The sequence below is a fragment of the Pelodiscus sinensis genome, chromosome 7 (genome assembly GCF_049634645.1).
Source record: "Pelodiscus sinensis isolate JC-2024 chromosome 7, ASM4963464v1, whole genome shotgun sequence".
Classification (NCBI taxonomy): domain Eukaryota; kingdom Metazoa; phylum Chordata; order Testudines; family Trionychidae; genus Pelodiscus; species Pelodiscus sinensis.
The window spans coordinates 16,985,165-17,004,612 of NC_134717.1; the positions used below are offsets into that span (position 1 = coordinate 16,985,165).

General features: G+C 42.4%; 1 protein-coding gene across 1 annotated transcript in view; it reads right to left on the reverse strand.

Annotated features, from left to right (window-relative positions):
• The window catches only part of TMEM163 (transmembrane protein 163), a 173,667-nt gene that overhangs the window by 37,226 nt on the left and 116,993 nt on the right, over positions 1 to 19,448 (reverse strand). The window contains exon 5 of the mRNA XM_075933280.1: positions 18,492 to 18,588. Coding sequence (XP_075789395.1) covers positions 18,492 to 18,588 — 97 coding nt within the window. The remainder of the gene's footprint in view (positions 1 to 18,491; positions 18,589 to 19,448) is intronic.

A 19,448-nucleotide genomic window follows, 5' to 3' on the forward strand; every position in this document is an offset into this window, starting at 1 on the left:
AGAGGGGTTTAGTAGCCCACCCCATTTGAGCTCCAATCATCTACACCTGCTGGCAGGTATTGATTGTCTCCCGAGGTCTGTGGGACGCCCAACCTCGTCCTACTTCTTCCTAAGGGATTGAGAGAAAGACGCTGGCTACGCCAAGTCTGGAACGAAGGGATTAGAATATATACCTGCTAGGTGTCTATTTTGCATGCATTTAATAAGAGCTCAGAGAACCAAAAGGGTTTCATGGTACCTGTAAGTGACTTATTAGTGTAATTTCTGTCCTGTCCTTTGTAGTGACTGTGTTATCTGTAACACAGTAGTAGCATTTAACAACTAAGTTTACCCTGTAACAATAAAATAGTAACTGTTTAAGCTTTAACCTGACTCCTTCGGTTGCTGTAACAGAACCAAGCACAATTTTAAAAGAACTTCAGCCGATCATAAGGGACAGATATAGGGAGAGCTGGGGCATTTTGGATCGTGTCGCTTCCAGGGGACAGATCCGTTGGGGCACCTCTCAGCCTCCCCAGGCTGCCCGCTGCGAAGGGATTTCTGTATCCTAGCAGCTAAAATCTGAGGTGTTATAAGCTCTCCCTGTAAACTTATTGGGGCGCCCGTCAACCTCCTCCAGGTTGCCCGCTGCAAGGGACCCCGGTCTCAGCAGTTGAAGTCTCGGGTGTATAGCACACACACACACCACTCACTGCCCTGACCGTCAGTTGGCAGAATTGGGGCACCCGTCAACCTTCTCCAGGTTGCCCGCTGCAAGGGACCCCGGTCTCAGCAGTTGAAGTCTCGGGTGTATAACACACACACGCACACACTGCCCTGACTGTCGGCTGACACTAGTACATCAAGGAGTTTTAAGAAGCTGAATCAGGTAGGAATGGCTTTGGGATACAAGCTAGAACTATAAGGTGTTAAGGAATGGAAGGTCTTTATTTTCCAGGACCCAGGACTAAAATATCCAAAGCCTAGTAGCTCCACTGTCATTTTTAAAATCATCTCATAATTTTAAAAGCTCTTCCTCTGCATAATTCTAAAGCAAATCTCTAAAATTTCCAACCTGCAGACCATCCCAGGACAGAGCATTTACGCAATCAGGACTGGGACTCCTGTTTGTAACCATCCCCCAAATCCCATTTATCGCCCCCTACAGCACCTTGACTCTGAGGGTGTAGCATTGGGGACCACCAGAGAGGCCTGATGCCACATGGCAGCGATCACACACTCCCCACACTCCCATTGGCCATAGGAGCTGGGGGAGGGGGAATGGAGCTGGGCAAGCTGGGAAGGGGCAGGGCTTGGGGCAGCAATGGACAGCCCCCCTCAACACTCCCCACCACCCGCCAGATTGGGGCAGATTGCACAATTGCTCTAAATGGGAATGGCCAGCACTCTGGGAATTTGAGACCCCTTTTCCAAAGCTTCTCTTTTTTCTCACCACCAGAAGTTGGTGATTATCTCACACATCTTGTCTCTCTAATATCCTGGGACCAAACACTGCTACAACAACACTACGTACAACCATGAAAGATATCAGAACTGTAAGGACATTTACAATTTTTCCCCTATAGGCCTGTTCCACAAGTGAGAGAGTAACTTCAACTGTCAGGAGATGATTTCAATTAGATGGTGGATTCCATGATCACCATCTGTGATCCTTTCCTAGATAGTATCTTTTCCATGAAAGCTTTATTATGGAAATCGGTCACTTTGTCTCTGTAGCTTTTTCAGATTTTAGTAAGTGATGCATGTTTGCCCATCCTTGCTGCTTTTTCCAGCATTTGGGAGAACAGTGAATTTCAACAGTGCAGATCAACCATTTAGTACTTTGTTCATGAAGTCAAATGTATCTAATAATTTGCCAAAGATTAGGAAATGGTGTGCTATGGTATAGATTGCGGTATTTACACCATTTCTGCCTTATTCGGCCAATGAGTGAGGAATTTGACAAGAAGGAATGTTTTCACTTCAACCAGAATTCCTTCAATCTGCTAGTCAGAGTTAGCCTGTTTTATGATATAACTCGAAAGGATTATGGGATATGACTGCAAAAAAATGTGGGATTAGGTTCATAACAAACAAGCATGGCTGCTTTTAAGGATCTCAGGTGGAGAGATTTTGAGAATTCTTGACAGAGATATGCAATCTAACTATTCATTCAGAATCTTGACAGATGTGTGTCTGATTCCTTCTATTCTAGTATTTGTTTTGTTTCTTCTGAATCATACTTGTTTTGAGAGCAGCTACAATTCTATGCTGTATTTGTTTTTCAACATGAGGATGTACAGCATAGTTTTTTGTCCTGAATTCAGTTTACTTTTTGTATGTTTTTTTCCTGTCCATGATTCCTAAAATCTAGTTTGCCATTTGTTTTGGCTGTCCTGTTGTGTGTTACCTTTTGGTAACATAGGGGGTCTTCCAAACTCATGATTCTATTATTCTAAAGTAGTTGGAATTTGTCTATCCAGTTTTGTGGAATCCATGGATAACATATTATTGTATTGCATGTTTCTAAACAGATATAACTTCTCAAACTCCAAAACTGAATACACAAATGTATCATTTATAGGGCTACAGAAAAAATATTTCTGCATGTTTTATTTTTGTCACTGAAGCACAGAACTTAAGTATTGTTATAATTATTTGAATAGCGCAAAAAGGGATCTGATGACAAAGAGAAATTAGGACATGAACTGGGTGACCAAGTACATTCCTCCAGCTCTTGTTTTTATGGCAGATATATGAAGTGAAAAATAAACAAGGAGTTCCTGACTCAAAAAGCTTAGCTTCAACCTATTAGACACTAGGGACCAGATTTTCAAAAGAGCAGTTGGCATGTCAGTACGTCAATGAATAGGCTAATAGATGACAGTTTTAAACAATATCTTAAGAGTGGCATTAGGTACTGTGGCAACCGAGCACTTTATAAGTTACATAGGTAAACTAGAGAGAGAGAGAGAACAATTTTTAAAAAGGTTCCCAAGTCTAAACCTACTTTCTTTTAATCCCTTAAAACGCGCCCTGGTTTTCCAGGTGCACAATAACTGGAAATAAGAAAAATGAGGCCTCTCTTTGCTCAGAACTAGGAAAAGCGTTTGGCAAGTGGAAGAGGAGTCAGCCCCGGGCACCTGTCTTGTGGATAAGATTGAGAAAGTGTTTGGCAGCTAGGACGGGAGATGAGAGGCTGAATGCTGGCTTTGGGTCAGTAGGTAAGAAGACAGCATGAGGGGTGTCCGCTCCAGTTGCTTGATGGCGGATAGGTTGCAGCAACATTCAGAAGCTGAGAAGGGGTGAGAGAAAGACAGTTGGTAGAGGATGGCAGAGAGTTATGCAGCTGCATGACATGTTGGGGAGATTGTGTTAGGATTTGGCAGCTATGAGAGGTTCAGTGGAGTGATTTTGGGATGGTTAACATGTTTGGAGTTGTTAGCACAAGGAAGGGTTCTTGCAGGTCAGTTGCTCTGCAGCTAGGGATACTAAACCAATGCATACACTAGCATGCAGTATCATAGGGCCCTAAGAGCTAAATGTGTTACTCTGCGTCTTTAAAATAATTCTCTCACTAAACTAACTCGTCCTTTTGAGAGATGACTAGAAGACGGACAATAACAGAGATCTAAATTAATAAAATAAGCCTGACCATCTGGCACCATGTCCCTTGGGACTTTCCCTCTGCCCCATCTTCTTTGTACCACTTGCCTTAGCATATGAACATCACAAAGGGGGAGCATATCTACCCAGACTCTCTGTTAATTTTCTCTCAGTGTTATGTTAATTAAAGTGAAAGCAGTGAATTATAACAGATGATTAAAAGTTATTGAATGTTTCCATAGACTGGAGTTCTCTCATCATGGTAAATAGATATTCTGTCATCCTCCCCCCTTGCTTCTGCATTGTTCCTATTATGTATGTATTAGAAAATGGTGTGCTATGCGATAGATTGCGGTATTTACACCATTTCTGCTTTATTCGGCCAATAAGTGAGGAATTTGACAAGAAGGAATGTTTTCACTTCAACCAGAATTCCTTCAATCTGCTAGTCAGAGTTAGCCTGTTTTATGATATAACTCGAAAGGATTATGGGATATGACTGCAAAAAAATGTGGGATTAGGTTCATAACAAACAAGCATGGCTGCTTTTAAGGATCTCAGGTGGAGAGATTTTGAGAATTCTTGACAGAGATATGCAATCTAACTATTCATTCAGAATCTTGACAAATGTGTGTCTGATTCCTTCTATTCTAGTATTTGTTTTGTTCCTCTCTCCTGTATTTATTGAGAGAACGTTCATATGCTTTCATATATAAAATAGCAGGGCACACTTAGGCTCTCTCTACTCTCATAGAATCATAGAATAATAGGACTGGAAGGGACCTCAAGCGGTCATCGAGTCCAGCCCCCCGCCCTCAAGGCAGGATCAAGCTCCGTCTACACCATCCCTGACAGATGTCTATCTAACCTGTTCTTAAATATCTCCAGAGAGGGAGATTCCACCACCTCCCTTGGCAATTTATTCCAATATTTGACCACCCTGACAGTTAGGAATTTTTTCCTAATGTCCAATCTAAACCTCCCCTGCTGCACTTTAAGCCCATTACTCCTTGTCCTGTCCTCAGAAACCAAGAGGAACAAATTTTCTCCTTCCTCCTTGTGACACCCTTTTAGATATTTGAAAACCGCTATCATGTCCCCCCTTAATCTTCTTTTTTCCAAACTAAACAAGCCCAGTTCATGAAGCCTGGCTTCATAGGTCATGTTCTCTAAACCTTTAATCATTCTTGTCGCTCTTCTCTGTACCCTTTCCAATTTCTCCACATCTTTCTTGAAATGTGGCGCCCAGAACTGGACACAGTACTCCAGCTGAGGCCTAACTAGTGCAGAGTAGAGCGGCAGAATGACTTCACGAGTTTTGCTTACAACACACCTGTTGATACAACCTAGAATCATATTTGCTTTTTTTGCAACAGCATCACACTGTTGACTCATATTCAACTTGTGGTCCACTATGACCCCTAGATCCCTTTCCGCCATGCTCCTTCCTAGACAGTCGCTTCCCATCTTGTATGTATGGAACTGATTGTTCCTTCCTAAGTGGAGCACTTTGCATTTCTCTTTATTAAACCTCATCCTGTTTACCTCTGACCATTTCTCTAACTTTCTAAGGTCATTTTTGAATTATGTCCCTATCCTCCAAAGAAGTTGCAACCCCACCCAGTTTGGTATCATCTGCAAACTTAATAAGCGTACTCTCTATCCCAATATCTACATCATTGATGAAGATATTGAACAGTATGGGTCCCAAAACAGACCCTTGAGGAACTCCACTTGCTATCCCTTTCCAGCAGGATTTAGAACCGTTAACAACAACTCTCTGACTACGGTTATCCAGCCAATTATGCACCCACCTTATCGTGGCCCTATCTAAGTTATATTTGCCTAGTTTATCAATAAGAATATCATGCGAGACCGTATCAAATGCCTTACTAAAGTCTAGGTATATGACATCCACCGCTTCTCCCTTATCCACAAGGCTCGTTATCTTATCAAAGAACGTTATCTCGCGGCTTCTTGTGCGAGAAATATGCAAATGAGGTTGTGTGGAATATTGCCGAGCCTCATTTGCATACCTAATGAGCTGCCATTTTTGCAAAAGAGGCTCTTGTGCCAGAAGGAGTTGTCTACACTGCCCCTTCTTGCGTAAGAAAAACCCTCTTGTGCAATGCCACTACGCCGATTATTTTCAGGAGTAACGGCATTGCACAAGAGGGTTTTTCTTGTGCAAGAAGGAGCAGTGTAGACAGTACCTTCTGGCGCAAGAGCATCTTTTGCAAAAATGGCAGCTCATTAGGTATGCAAATGAAGCTTGGCGATATTCCATGCTGAGTCTCATTTGCATATTTCTTGCACAAGAAGCTGCAAGTGTAGACATAGACCCCATCTGGCTCAGTGCTGGACAGCCTTCCTAGGCAAATCAGTGACCATCTGTTAATTAAGTTTAGTCCCTGTAACATAAGCAAGTTTGCATGTTGGGGGATTAGCAGTAGATTTACCCACATGAGAAGAGAATTGTCTGAATCCGTAAGATCTCACTTTATTGTTGTTTGTCACTAGAGGGATCCCTTCCAAATTTTTCAGTGGGTTCAACCAATATGTCACCACCAATGTTTACTTTGAAGTAGTCTTTAGATTAGTAGTTGAAAGAAACTCCAATACAATCCCCCAGCCCTGTTGCTAAATTTAAGATGTTGTTTGTTTTTAATATTTATCTTTTCTGTGTCTCTCTCATTTCAGGCTGCAGAATTTCTAACAATTGCTAGAAGCTCACGTCCACACAACTAGAGTGATGGAGTGGCTGCATTGCGGGGCACAGGCTTCTCTCCCCATTTTACTGCCAGTCTCTCCCACTTATTCCTATCTTTGATGTGTGACGAGGGGCTTCCAAGCTCACTTGCTGCTTATTATTGTCGGGCAAAGAGACCACTATTTGTATTTGGCTGGTATGTATGAGGGGGGCCATAGTATTCCCATTGACTGGACAATGTACAGGCCACCTCCCTCTCACCTCCCTAAATAACATTACTGTCTGAATAGTGGAAGAACATCATCTTCCCTCTGGCCCCTCCAGCAGTTGAGCGTGTCACCATGTGGACACGGTGTCAAGAGCAGGATAATCTTCCCCAGCCTTTCCCCCTTCCCAGCCCCTCTAGGATGGGTCAGATCACACTGGGGCTTGGATTACCAACCAGTTCCTCCTGTAGTTGGGGTGCAAAGCCCAGAATTGTCTTCACTGACCCTTCCTATGGGTACGTCTAGACTACATGCCTCTGGCGACAGAGGCATGTAGATTAGGCTACCCGGCATAGGAAAATGAAGCAGCGATTTAAATAATCGCCGCTTCATTTAAATTTAAATGGCTGCCGCGCTGAGCCGATCAGCTGTTTGTCAGCTCAGCACGGTAGTCTGGACGCTCTGCAGTCGACATCAAAGGCATTTGTCAACCTCCCAGGTATGCCTCCTGGGATGGGGTTTACCTGTTTACCTGGGATGTGTTTGTAAGCAAATGTAGACATACAGAACAGTGAGGCTACTTCTTCTTTCCCCTTCCCCATGAGGTGTGCCAACTCCAGGTTGGGGGTCTCAGTCCTTTTCCATCTCCTCATGAGGGGGGAAAAAACATAATGATAAGATCAAGAAAAGCATCCTGGTGGTAGTAGACCAGGCATTAGGAGCACATCAGCTCTGCCAGCTAGTGGAATATGCATGCCTCTCTCAATCTTGCATTTTTTTCCCTTCTTCAGAGGAGGGGGAAAGGGATGAGACCCATCCTAGAATGGGCACTGGAGGTGCTACTAAACTGAATTTGTGGCATTTGTTCATTCAATATTCAGTTTGCCCATCTCCACTGCTTATAGACCTCCTGCTCCACCTGGATGACCCTTCTTCATATGAGGGGAGAGTGGATATGGCTCTTTCAGGGGTCTGTTAATACAAGACAGCAGGACTTTTAAAGATATAGTAAAATCCTTTATGTGTACATATTAATTTAGGCTTGAATGGTACATAAGCTCTCCAGCTCTTGAGTCCACTCAAAAGCCCAGCCCACCTCCCTACCTTCACCAGGTCCCTTATCTTGTGTTGGCTTTCTGGTCACTTTCAGGGTGGGTGTAGTGGAGCTTGGACTGCTGCGGGGGATGGGATTCAGAAAATGTGCCCAGAAATGGACTTCTGGGAGAATACATATTAGGTGGGATACCTAAGGAATTCCTAGGCAAATTCCCCCAGCTCTGGTTATGCAAAATCCAAGGCTCTTGAAGCCTAAAGCTAGGGTGATTGTCTGCTGATTGTCTGTTACAGAAAGCCAAAATAAAGGCTAACTTGTATAAAGAAACAGGGTATTCTGGTTCGGAGATGGATATGAACTTGTTACCATGGAGAAATCCCAGCTGTGGGTTTTGAAGGACTGTAAACTTCCAGAGCCCTAGGTCAGAGTTGGGGTGACCTCTGGTAAGCTTTTTAGTATGCATGTAGGGTCCTTTACTATATTAATGCTTTCCCCTTAAGAATAAAGATGCTTGTTCAGGAGTTGTACATTACCATATAACTGTGGACAATACACGAGTCATAGTTTTTTGAGAGAAAGCAAATAGCAGGCAGTGGCCTTTTTAGGATAATAGAATCATAGGTTTGGAAGAGATCTCAGGAGGTCTCTACTTAGTTTGCTGGGGGTGACAAGGTATAGATTTGGTAGCAGTGCAGCCTAAAAATCCCCAGTCAAGACAGAATGAGACACAACTTGCTGCCCAGGATAAGGGATGGTGGAGACCCAGAAGCCTACAGTAAGTGCCCTTTGTGGACGGTGGTGGCGGAGTACAAGTGCAGGGGCTCTGAAACTGACAAGGGCAACCAAAGCTATCCCCCTCCCATCTTCTCCTTCTGTCTCATCACATTCTAGTTTTCATTACTCCTAGCTCTACTCCCCTGTTATCTGCTGATCTGATGCCACTGCACAACGAATAATCACTCCATGTAAAGTACCAAGAAATAAAAACACTACTGCTGCCACTTCAAGGAGCTGTGGGTTTTTACAAATAGTCATCATTTTTCAATGCAAGCACAGAAAACTCAAAATCCCAATCAAATTTTCTCCCTCATAAGTACTGGTTTCCACAAGTTCTCACTGTAATCAGTCACAAGGGAGCTGCTGAGAAACCAGAGGGTCTGTCTCACAAGCTTGCTTCAAAAGGGGAAGGACTTTTAACTGATTTCATTATCAGAGAATAATCTGACAACCCAGTGTCTGATTCCTGGAGGTGACGTGCAGTCACATCACACACAAATAGAATAATCTATTAGCAGAAATATTATCTTTAGCAATATATATTCGAGTCTAGATATTAAGTGTTGTGCTGTGACATTTCTATAGAATCAGAATATTCACAAAAAATAATAAACAATTTTCTCAATGCTGCTTTCAAGCGATGCTGTGGCCCAACCATAAATTTAGGCACTACAAAGTCAAGAAAAACTTTCATAAAGTGAATTTAGGATTCATGAAAAGGGCCTGCTTAAAATACCTAGAGAACAAAATCTTCAGGTCACGGGACATGGTGCTCTAAGCTTCCCATTCTGCCAGTATAACTTACCCTTTTTCTATATTTTTTACTTTAAATATATAGAAAATGCAATTTGAATTAATTTGTGTCTTTATATAAATAGATATTTCTCTAATGAATCAGCTAGTTGTCCCGCTAAAAGTAGATTCAGACCACCAATTCATTTTACACAAACCACTAAACAGATGCTAATTTTTGTTTGGTAACAGTTGATAACTTTTGTTTGCTATCAGCATGGGTCAGATTAGAGCTGAAGTATAAGTCTCTTTATATAAGTATAAATTAACATCTAGGAGAAACCTAAGCCAGTCATATTATTTGCATAATTACATGTTGTCAATAATGTCCTATGCGATTTATAGACATATAAGTCATGATCCAAACCCTAACACCTTAAAATCCACATAAAATTCTTCCAGAAAATTACTTGCACCACAAAAGGGGAAATTTAACTTGATAGGCAGATTTAACTCGATAGTCTATAATTTCTCTGTCAATCAAGAAATTCCTTCCCTAGTTTCTATCCAAAATCTGGGAGGGGAGAAATATCAGTGGTTTTCTCTCAATGTACATAGAGTTGTAGAAATCTATCTCAATAGACCCTTTCCTTCCTGGAAATCAGAATCCTTCTTCATCTTGTCTGATGGTCTTTAAGACATCTCCATAGAGAAAACTCTCACGTAACCAACTGGCTAGCCCTATCCCTTGATCAAGCTACAATATAGCTGGTTTAGCACCTGTAATCTGTTTTGGAGGGTACTGAGTCAAAGTAGTATCCACATGTTTTGGAGTTCACTCTGGTGATGGAGCAATACCCCCATGAGATCAACCCCTTCTCTGTTTCCAAACCTATTTGATTTAGTTTCCACATTGGTGACACAACAGAAGGAATTTGCCTCCAAGTTTTTTTGGTTGCACCTCTGCCAATAACCACCCTTCATGCCTTTGAAGAGCTTTAGTCTCACTGGTCAAGGTTAATCTGTTATCAGGTTATTGACACAGTTCATCTTTGGGTGTTCTCAAGGCGAAAGTTAATTTGAGAGAGAAGTACTAAATGCTCAGAAGGCCAAAAATCCTCCATGACTGAATGCCATTTTCCTGAAGAAAGATAGGGTACCAGCCATGAGGTTGCTCAGAGGGACACCAACTCACAGACTGCCTACAAAGATGGATTTGTCATATGTCAGATAAATGACTAAATAATTTGATGCACTTCCTCATAAGACTGCTTTAAAGACAAAAAAACCCAAACAAAAGTCTCCATCCCCCCCAAAAAACCCCACTGTCAATTGACAGGAAATAAAAATTAAGAGGAAACTGATGTGAGTGTTCCAATGTGAGAATATTAGCAAGGATGCATAATTCCAGTTATCATATACGAGTGGTCTGGACATGGTCAGCCAAACAAAATGTGTATGTCAGATGTATCTACAGGAGAGAACACATTACTTACCCTTTCCTGAAAGCTACTTTGAGATCTATGGATGAAAAACAATATATAAAGGACAGGTAAATCAGTCCTGAAAGAATAATCTCAAACCTTCTGCTTGGATGGGTTACTATAAAGACCTTCTTCCCACTTCAAATTTAAGCCACATGGAGACACCCTCTCTCTCAACCCTCCAATATCTATTGAAGCTCCTTTACCCATCTTCCCCTCCAACCAACTCCTCCCTCTTTCTCGCTTGGTGCTTCTCCGTATTTCTGGAAGTATTGGAATACCACAAGAAAAAGCATGTATGTTTATCAGGGTGGAAACTTAACTCGCTGATTCCCTTTCTATTTAGGCACTTTTATGACCAGCATCACAGTAGCTACACAGCTACCAAACACAAACAGTGTTGTTACAACACCCTGATGAACCGGGGAAGTACAGTATCACGGGGCAGCTTTCTGAAGTTCACCAGTCACTATTTGAGAACTCGGCCCTGGAGACTGGTGTTAATATTTTTGTTTTGTAACAATATTTGTTAGTTATCATGATGCAAAACATACTTTTCGCCTTTTGTCATTTTTGAATGATAACACTGTGCTTTTATCTAGCACAGCACATTTTCCAAGCACATGGTGAAACTTAGAACCAAATTCAGCCTGATGCATGCCGTGCAACTCCCATTAGCTCACAAAACGGGGAGAAAATCCAAGCACATTTTCTGGTGCTCAGTAAATTAAGCACCCCTAGCAATAACACAAGACACATCTCCATTTTGATGCCATCTGTCACTCGCAGTTGTACAGTGGTACTCCATTCATTGTGCCTAGGCCCACCACATGAAACATTTCCATTGACTGTGATGGGAGGCTCAGCTGCAGGTTTCTGCAATTTATTTATATCACAGTAACTGGGGGAGAGCATTCATTATTGCTACTGACTACATAGACTCTCTAGCACAGGCCTTTCAAATAGCACTGCAGTGCAAGTGCTGATGTTTTCAATACTTGAGCCAAAGTCATTTCTGAATCTCTTTTAAACAAACCTCTGCTCTCCAGAATAGTAACAACGGATACATAATTAATTTGCTGCCTGACTTTCCCCAAAGTGCTGTGTCATTGTTCAATGCAGGTTTTTTTGTATTATATATAGAACAGCATTCACACCCTAGCATCTGACACACACAATCATCCAGTTCACGGTCCCTGGGAAAAATAAAAGGAAGCATTTACCTGGGCTTTGGAATGTGAAAAAAAACTGCAAGAAGCCATGGCCTGTGTGGGGAAGCACTCCACTGCAAACCACTTCCTAGCGTTAGTTGTTTATCAGGTTTTGAAATCTCTACATGTGCTAGGAGCCTCAAAATACATGTATAAAAATGGGGCCAGCTCATACACCACTGTAAATCAAGTGAAGTTGAGGATTTGGCCTAGAGATTCCATTCGGAAGGGCACATCAGGGAAGTTCTACAGGTGAGAGTCATAAGCACACAAAATAGAGAGGGGAACAGAGCAATGGGCTGAAGTGACAATACTAAGATCATGTGGATAGATAAGTCAAGGGCTCATCTCTGCCACGATGCCTACACAACTTGTGAATGTCTGACCATTACTATGTGCTCCACTCTTCAGTTCCCAGTAGAGATGTTAGAATGAATATCATTTACTAACCGTATAGCGGTTGACATGTAGGGTGGCAGCCTGCTCCCTGGGAGCTGGTGCATCCCAGGAACCAGCTTTTAATCCAGCTCCCAGCGTGAGGAGGCAGTTGGCTTAAAAGCTATCTCCTGGTACATGCTGTCTCCCAGGGGCTGAATGAGGTGTGGGAGGTGGCTTGAGGAAGATGGTCCAAGCATAAAGCAGCATGCATGCAAGAAGAAGGTATGGCAGAATGTCCACTGGGATCACACCTCATACAATTGTTATAATCTTTGTACCGAGTATGCCTGGCATGGGATCATTTGAAAACTCATAATTTGCTGGTCATTATTGTCCTATTAAAATATGTGGAGCAACATTGTATGTAAAGTTATAAGTAGGACCCTAACAAATTCACAGCCACGAATGGACTGTGAAATCTGGTTTCCCCAAGTGAAATCTATTTTTCTTTTTTTGGTGTAGTTTTTACCCTCATCTATACTGATTTAATGAGGGAAACCCTGGAATAAATTGCCTAGGGGATTGTGGAACCTCCATCACTGGAGATATTTAAGAGCATATTAGACATCTATCAGGGATGATCTAGATGGTGTGTGGTCCTGTCATGAGGGCAGGGGACTGGACTTTATGACCGCTCAAGGTCCCTTCCAGTTCTAGTATTCTGTGATTCTCAAACTGGGAGTCCTGATCCAAAAGGGACTTACAAGGTGGTTGTGGTAGTGCCACCATTATTTCTGTATTGCCTTCAGAGCTGAGGGGGGCCAGAGAGCAGCGGCTGGGCACCAAGTTTTCAAGGAGCAGCGCAGAAGTAAGAGTGGCAATACCATCCCTTCCCAGCCTTCCATGTTACTGCTGACAGCAGTTCTCCAGCGTTCAGAACCAGGATCCCCGCTATCAGCTGCTGCTTTCCAGCTGCCCAGCTCTGAAGCCAGAAGTAAGGGAGCAGCACTGCAACCCCCATAGAATAACCTTGTCCATCCCCCCCCCATACACACCTCCCCCCACCCCAGCTCCTTTTTTGGATCAGGAGTCAGCATCATGAAATCTCAGATTTAAATAGCTGAAATAGAGAAATATATTATTTTAAAAATCCAGTGACTGTGAAATTGATCAAAATGGACCATGAATTTGGAAGCACCCCAATTATAAAACATTTATTTGTGGTTGTGATAACACATGTTCCATCCTCCACAGCACTACTCAAACAGAAGTCAGCAAACATGTTTATCCTAAAACAAGAACGTATCCTGCTTAATTTGCATTTAAGCAGTAAACAGACTCATCATCAAGCAGGAAGCAAAACAAGGAAAGCAAAAGAGATGAGAAAAAATTCATCTCCCACATAGCCTGCCTCTTGGTGCCCAGCTGGAAACGTTTTTCAAAAAGAAAGTCTGATACTATAAAAAGGAGTGAGAAACACTCCCAAGGTACCTCCTTTCTCCCTATCTCTCTCCATCACATTTACTGACCCTGGGAAGCCTTTGTTGGATGCTTGGAGACGGAGTCCTGACCTATAGGGTTTGGTCAGTAAGACTGTTGAAAATATGTGGTGAGAAACTTTGCTTGAGTCTGATATAGTTTATCAGACTCAAACTGTGTGTCAGGACTCCAAAGTGGGTCTTGATCCCAGTTTATGGGGTCTCCAGTGCTAGCATTACACTTTCTGGAATCTGGGGCCAATGCCTGAGCCCTACCGAGAAAGCAACGCAAAGGGGTTCAGCCCTGGATGGCAAGGCTCAGGTTACAGGCATTTGTACCTGGGGCTGACATCTGTGGGCTTCAGCTTTGGTCCCCCTACCTGGGGTAGCAGAGCTTGGGCAAGCTCATGCTTTGGTTTCCTCTGGAGTCATGAAATGTAGTCATTTTTGTTAGAAGGGGGTCACAGTGCAATGAACTTTGAGATCCCTGAGTTAGTTTTTAGTAAACATCTTATCTTTATTTTTTGTGTAGCCATGTCTGACTTTTGTGCCCTGTACTCACATAAAGTCTATCTTGGTAGTTAATGAACTTGCTTTACTCTCTTATCTAGTCCAGTGCATTTATCTACCCCAGATACTGTTCTTTCCAGCAGAGACTATAATAATTTCCTTCTTGAATATCACTAATATTGAAGCTTCAGGGGGTAGCCGAGTTAGTCTGTACAGGAAAAAACAACAAATAGTCTGGTAGCACTTTATAGACTAACAAAACATATAGGCTATGTCTAGACTGCAGGCTTCTTTCGAAAGAGGCTCTTTCGAAAGCATCTTTCGAAAGAGCCTCTTTCGAAAGATCGCGTCTAGACTGCAGGCGGATCTTTCGAAAGAGCAATCCGCTTTTTCGAAAGAGAGCACCCAGCGAGCAATCTGTGGTTGTCTAATTAGTGTTAGGAGCTCTGTCCACACTTAAGGGCGTGTTTTAAATTTTGCTTGACAGAAACTGAAAATAGGTGAGTCGCTTCCTGGAGAAGATTGAGGGAAAGCCAAAATGATTCAGAATAGTTTGCTGGATCAACATGTTGTGTCATTTGGGCTGCACTGTACAGATGGCCACGCACTACCTTCTACATGGCTTGGCTGTTGGGTCATGGAGACACAGAATTCCTCCTAACAGTTTCAGTGGGATTGTGGCAGTGTAAATCTGGTGCATGATAGCGAACAATCCAGCCCAGTGCCTGCCTCTTAAAATGTCTGTCTGATCTGAAAGCGAAGGTTCAGGTCTGTGAACTGTGGAGTTCCTCTTTTCACTCTGAATGGAAATTGTGAGCATTCAACCTCAGTCAGGAAGCACCCAGCATTTTACAAATTGCTTAGTCAGGATAGTCACATTAGCCTATAAATCTAGCATTCTCCTCGGACTCATTTAAAATTGGTTGGAATTAGCAGAGACACCTCAACTCTATGGCAGAAATCTATCATGTAACATGGCTAAACACAAGATTGCATTTCCATCTATCCAAAGCAAAATGCCAGGCACAAAATATTTCTGCATGTAGCTATGACAAAGAACTGAGGGATGATTTCTTAGGCATCGATACTGTGAAGTCTATTTATTTTTCTTTTTACTTAAAACACACTATTAATGTTTCCCTCTCTGAAATCTATTTCAAGAACAGGTCAGTCCTTCAATGAAGGAGCTTACACATTCATTCTAAGGAAATGCCTTTTATTTACTGACATATTAAAAACTGATGAATGAAATGACCCATCTTATACCTGATAGGAAATGCAATATGATTAGTGTAATTATTCCAGAATAATTCAAAGACGGCTGATTATAAGACAGCTTATAATTACAAATTGATACATAACTTTTGATATATTTCTCATTTAAGACTTGTTCATATCTTCAATTTTGTTCTAAAATATGCAAATTAGAGTTGAGCTCCCAGAAATTATATTTGCCCCACCACTGTGTATATATAATCCTGACAAAGTCCTTGTAATTAATTGTGTATACCACAGCTGAAAAATGAAGCTTTGTGCTTCTGGCAATGCTTCAATCTATCATTTTGTTCCACACAAACAGACATGTAAATTGTGCCCAAATGAAGAGTACGGCTGCACATCCTGAACCTTCCCTGTCATAAAGCAGACAGACAATGCTAGTTTTGTGCTCAACATTTGAACATGAAGAGCTACATTTTCCAGAGGTAGATTTTAACCACATGATTCCCCTTGAAATCAGAGTCATGCTGCTAAAATTTCATCCAACGCTTTGAAAAGTTACCCTAGAACAGCTGGGCTGCGTCTAGACTGGCGTGATAGTGCGGAAATACTTTCAACGGAAAAGTTTTTCTGTTAAAAGTATTTCCGCAAAAGCGCGTCTAGATTGGCACGGATACTTTTGCACAAATCATCTCTGGCCAGTCTAGACGCGATTTTGCACAAGAAAGCCCCGACTGCCATTTTAGCCATCTGGGCTTTTTTGCGCAAAACAGTTCTTCCCTGTTTACACTGGCCCTCTTGCGCAAGTATTCTTGCGCAAGAGGGCTTTTTCCCAAGAGAGAGCGTGAAAGTATTTGTGCAAGAAGCACTGATTTTGTACATTACAAAGTCAGTGTTCTTGCACAAATTCAAGCGGCCAGTGTAGACAGCTGGCAAGTTTTTGCGCAAAAGCAGATGCTTTTGCGCAAAATCTTGCCAGTCTAGACGCACCCCTGGTGATCAGTGTGCTCAGCCTGAGACAGAGAAGAGATTTAAACCTGGCATTACCACATTTTAAGTGAGTACCCTAAAGAGGCTATTCCAGAGTAGGTGTGTCTCTGATTTTTTTTTTCTTCATTATACTGTATATTGCACAAAAGGTCTTGTTTTCACTCCAATGCAGAACAAAAATAAATTTCAAAACCTTGCATCCCCATGTGTTGGAAGATTCATCTCTTTTGGACACAAACATTTTACAATCCCACGTTCAAGATTCTTTATTTCTGATGTAAAGAAGTTTCAAAAGCAAAAGCAATGAGACACCAAATTTGTTTGAAGGAACTTCGAGAGTAAAATGAGTGACATGCCTTGAATCAAGGTCTACTTGTGAGAGATGACCTAATCTAAAATCACTACTTCTAGTCAGTTTGATTTCTGTGCCCCTTCAATCTCTGGACTCTTATCAAACTGTTTTTATACAGTGGACATCTGCCCACAGAGAAATATACTAAACATTCAAAATTCATTCACCATAGACCACTATAGAGCCATGAAATGTTTATTCTGACTCTTACAGAAACCTCTCTGCTGCTACATATATCCAGAAACATATATTTAATGTGGATATGCTTGCTAATTAAAGAAAATATAATATTTAGCCTACTTGCTCTTCTCTTGATGGGCATGTAACTCCGAATAAAGTATTGAATGCAGACTTCTAATTTAAAGGGTTTTTCCCAAGCTCAAAGAAGTTTCCATAGAGTAAAACCACATATAGACCATGTGTGTTTTTAAAAGCATGGAGAATAGTTTGAGATTGCACTTTGTTGTTTCCAGGCCTGCCTCCACCTCCTAGTTGAAAGCAGGATTACGGGGTGATGATCTAATGATAGGGTGAGGGGGAAAACAGAGTTGACAAAGAAACACTCCAGGGGCAAATTTTCAGAGTATCTGTATGTACATCCACGGTGCATGAGTGCAGGATTGGAAGCACAGAAGTCAGGTGTGTTCAGAGAACTTTGTGTGCGCCCAATTCTGACTGAGCATGTGCACTGTGTCATGGCCATGTTCAATGATAAGAGTTTGGGGCAGCAAAAAGTAGTAAGGTTCTTCTGATGATTAAAACGGTGCCCTATGGCTCTCCCATTGAGCAGCCAGTTTGGAGAGACAGGGCTATGGGGCACTGACTCTTGAGTTCTGCCAGAAGAGAGGACACACTGTGCTGAGAGGGGCTATTGGCAAGGTTGCTCTGATAGGCTGGGCAGGCTTCTGTAGCTGCACTGAAAGCAAGGAGCAAGAGTAAAGTTTTGTGATACCCCAAGGCAGGACAGCTAGAAGAGCCAGCTCATTCTCCCAGCAGAAGCTAACTCATGCTCCCCTCACCTGTTTATCTCCTGTCACCTGCATGTGTCTCTGGATATGGAGGCAGGAGCTGGAAAACAAGAAATACAATCTCCGAATATTTTTCCATATTAAAAACAAAGCACTGAAGTCAGTGGGGTCTTGAGCTGTGCAAATGGTCTTGTCGTTACAAAATGTACCTGCGCAAGAGAAACCTCACCTCTACACCATCATGAGGGCTCAAATCTACTCACATTACACCAACTCCTAGACCCCTCAATAGGAGCTTTAGGTGATTCTGGTGAGCAGGATTTGGCCTGTAATGCTAATGTGGGTCATACTTACACCTCACAGTGTGTGGTAAAAATGTCACTTTAAAGGCAGGGGTGGGTAATAAGACAGAGGCAGTTCACCAAGGTTTGCCCCTGGTGGGCCACCACCACTGTATTTACCTGTGTCTCCATAGGCACTGGTGTTTGCAACTCCCATTCGCAATGGATCACCATTCCCTGGCAATGGGAGCTGTGGGAAGCAACATAGACCGGGACATCGCTTCCTACAGCTCCCTTTGGCCGAGAATGGTGATCAGCAGCCCATGGAACTGCAAGCGCCTATCCCTGTGGAGCTGCAGGTAAATATAGCAGTGGCAACCCACCAGGGACTAACCCCAGTGAATTGTATCTGGCCTGCAGGCCAGTTATTGCCCACAGCTGCTTTAAGACCATGATGTGTACACAGGCTCCTCCTCCTGCTGGAGCTCCACTAAATATAATAGGGCATTGCAGGCCTGCAGTGGAGAAGAGCAGTGTAGAGAAAAGAATAGTCTTACCACTTCTGGGAGTAACTTCATAGCAAGGTCATGGATGGCTTTGATCACTATACACACAGCTGAAAGAAGAAATATCACACCCAAGATGACACAGGCTCTGAAAAGAAAGAAAAGTTGAGAGCTTATGATTCCTTCATGATGAGACCTTTAGACCTTCTGATTCACAACATAATGGACAACTTTAATGATCATTTTTATGGAGGAGCTAAAGAACAGGAGATTGGGTTAAAGGCTGGAACCAGAAGATAGCCCCAATTCTTTTTCACTACAATGCTGGACAATCATTAGAAAAGATTTGGGAGGAATAGCTCTGTCTCTGTTTGCACAGGCCTTTTCCATCAAATTCCCTTTCTTCACTAGCGGGTGATGGGAAGATACCTGAAGGAGCTAGATGGTAATATCAGAGAAATCTGACACCTGAGCTGCAGCTGTCTCTTCCCCAACTTGAAGGAAGAGAAGATTATGAATCCCCACTAGCAACCAGAAGAACTACATTTCAGGTTTTAATATCATCCTCCAGGATAGCCATGGATCTAATGATGCCTAGAGACCCAAACAGGAATCACAACCCTATTGTCGTAGGCAATGCACAGAACTAAGGTACGAACAGTCCCTAACCCAAAAAGCATGCAAACTTGTGGTATACCAAAATGAAACAGGTGAAGAAGGCAAACAGGAGGCAGGTAGGGGGATGAAGAGTGAATGAGGCAACACTGAAAGCAAGTTTTGAACTAGAAGTAGTGTCAGTTCAGACTTACAATGCATACAATGACCACTCCACATTTCAAAGCTACAGCAGATATAAAACTCCTATGACTCTCTGTCTGGAGTTAGTAGCATGTGATGCTTCCAGCGGATGACAGTGGTGCACTCAAATACTAGTCTATCCACTACAGTATTAATTTATCCATAGCAATACTCAGTTTGATTCTCTTGGCAAATCCACTTTATTAAAAG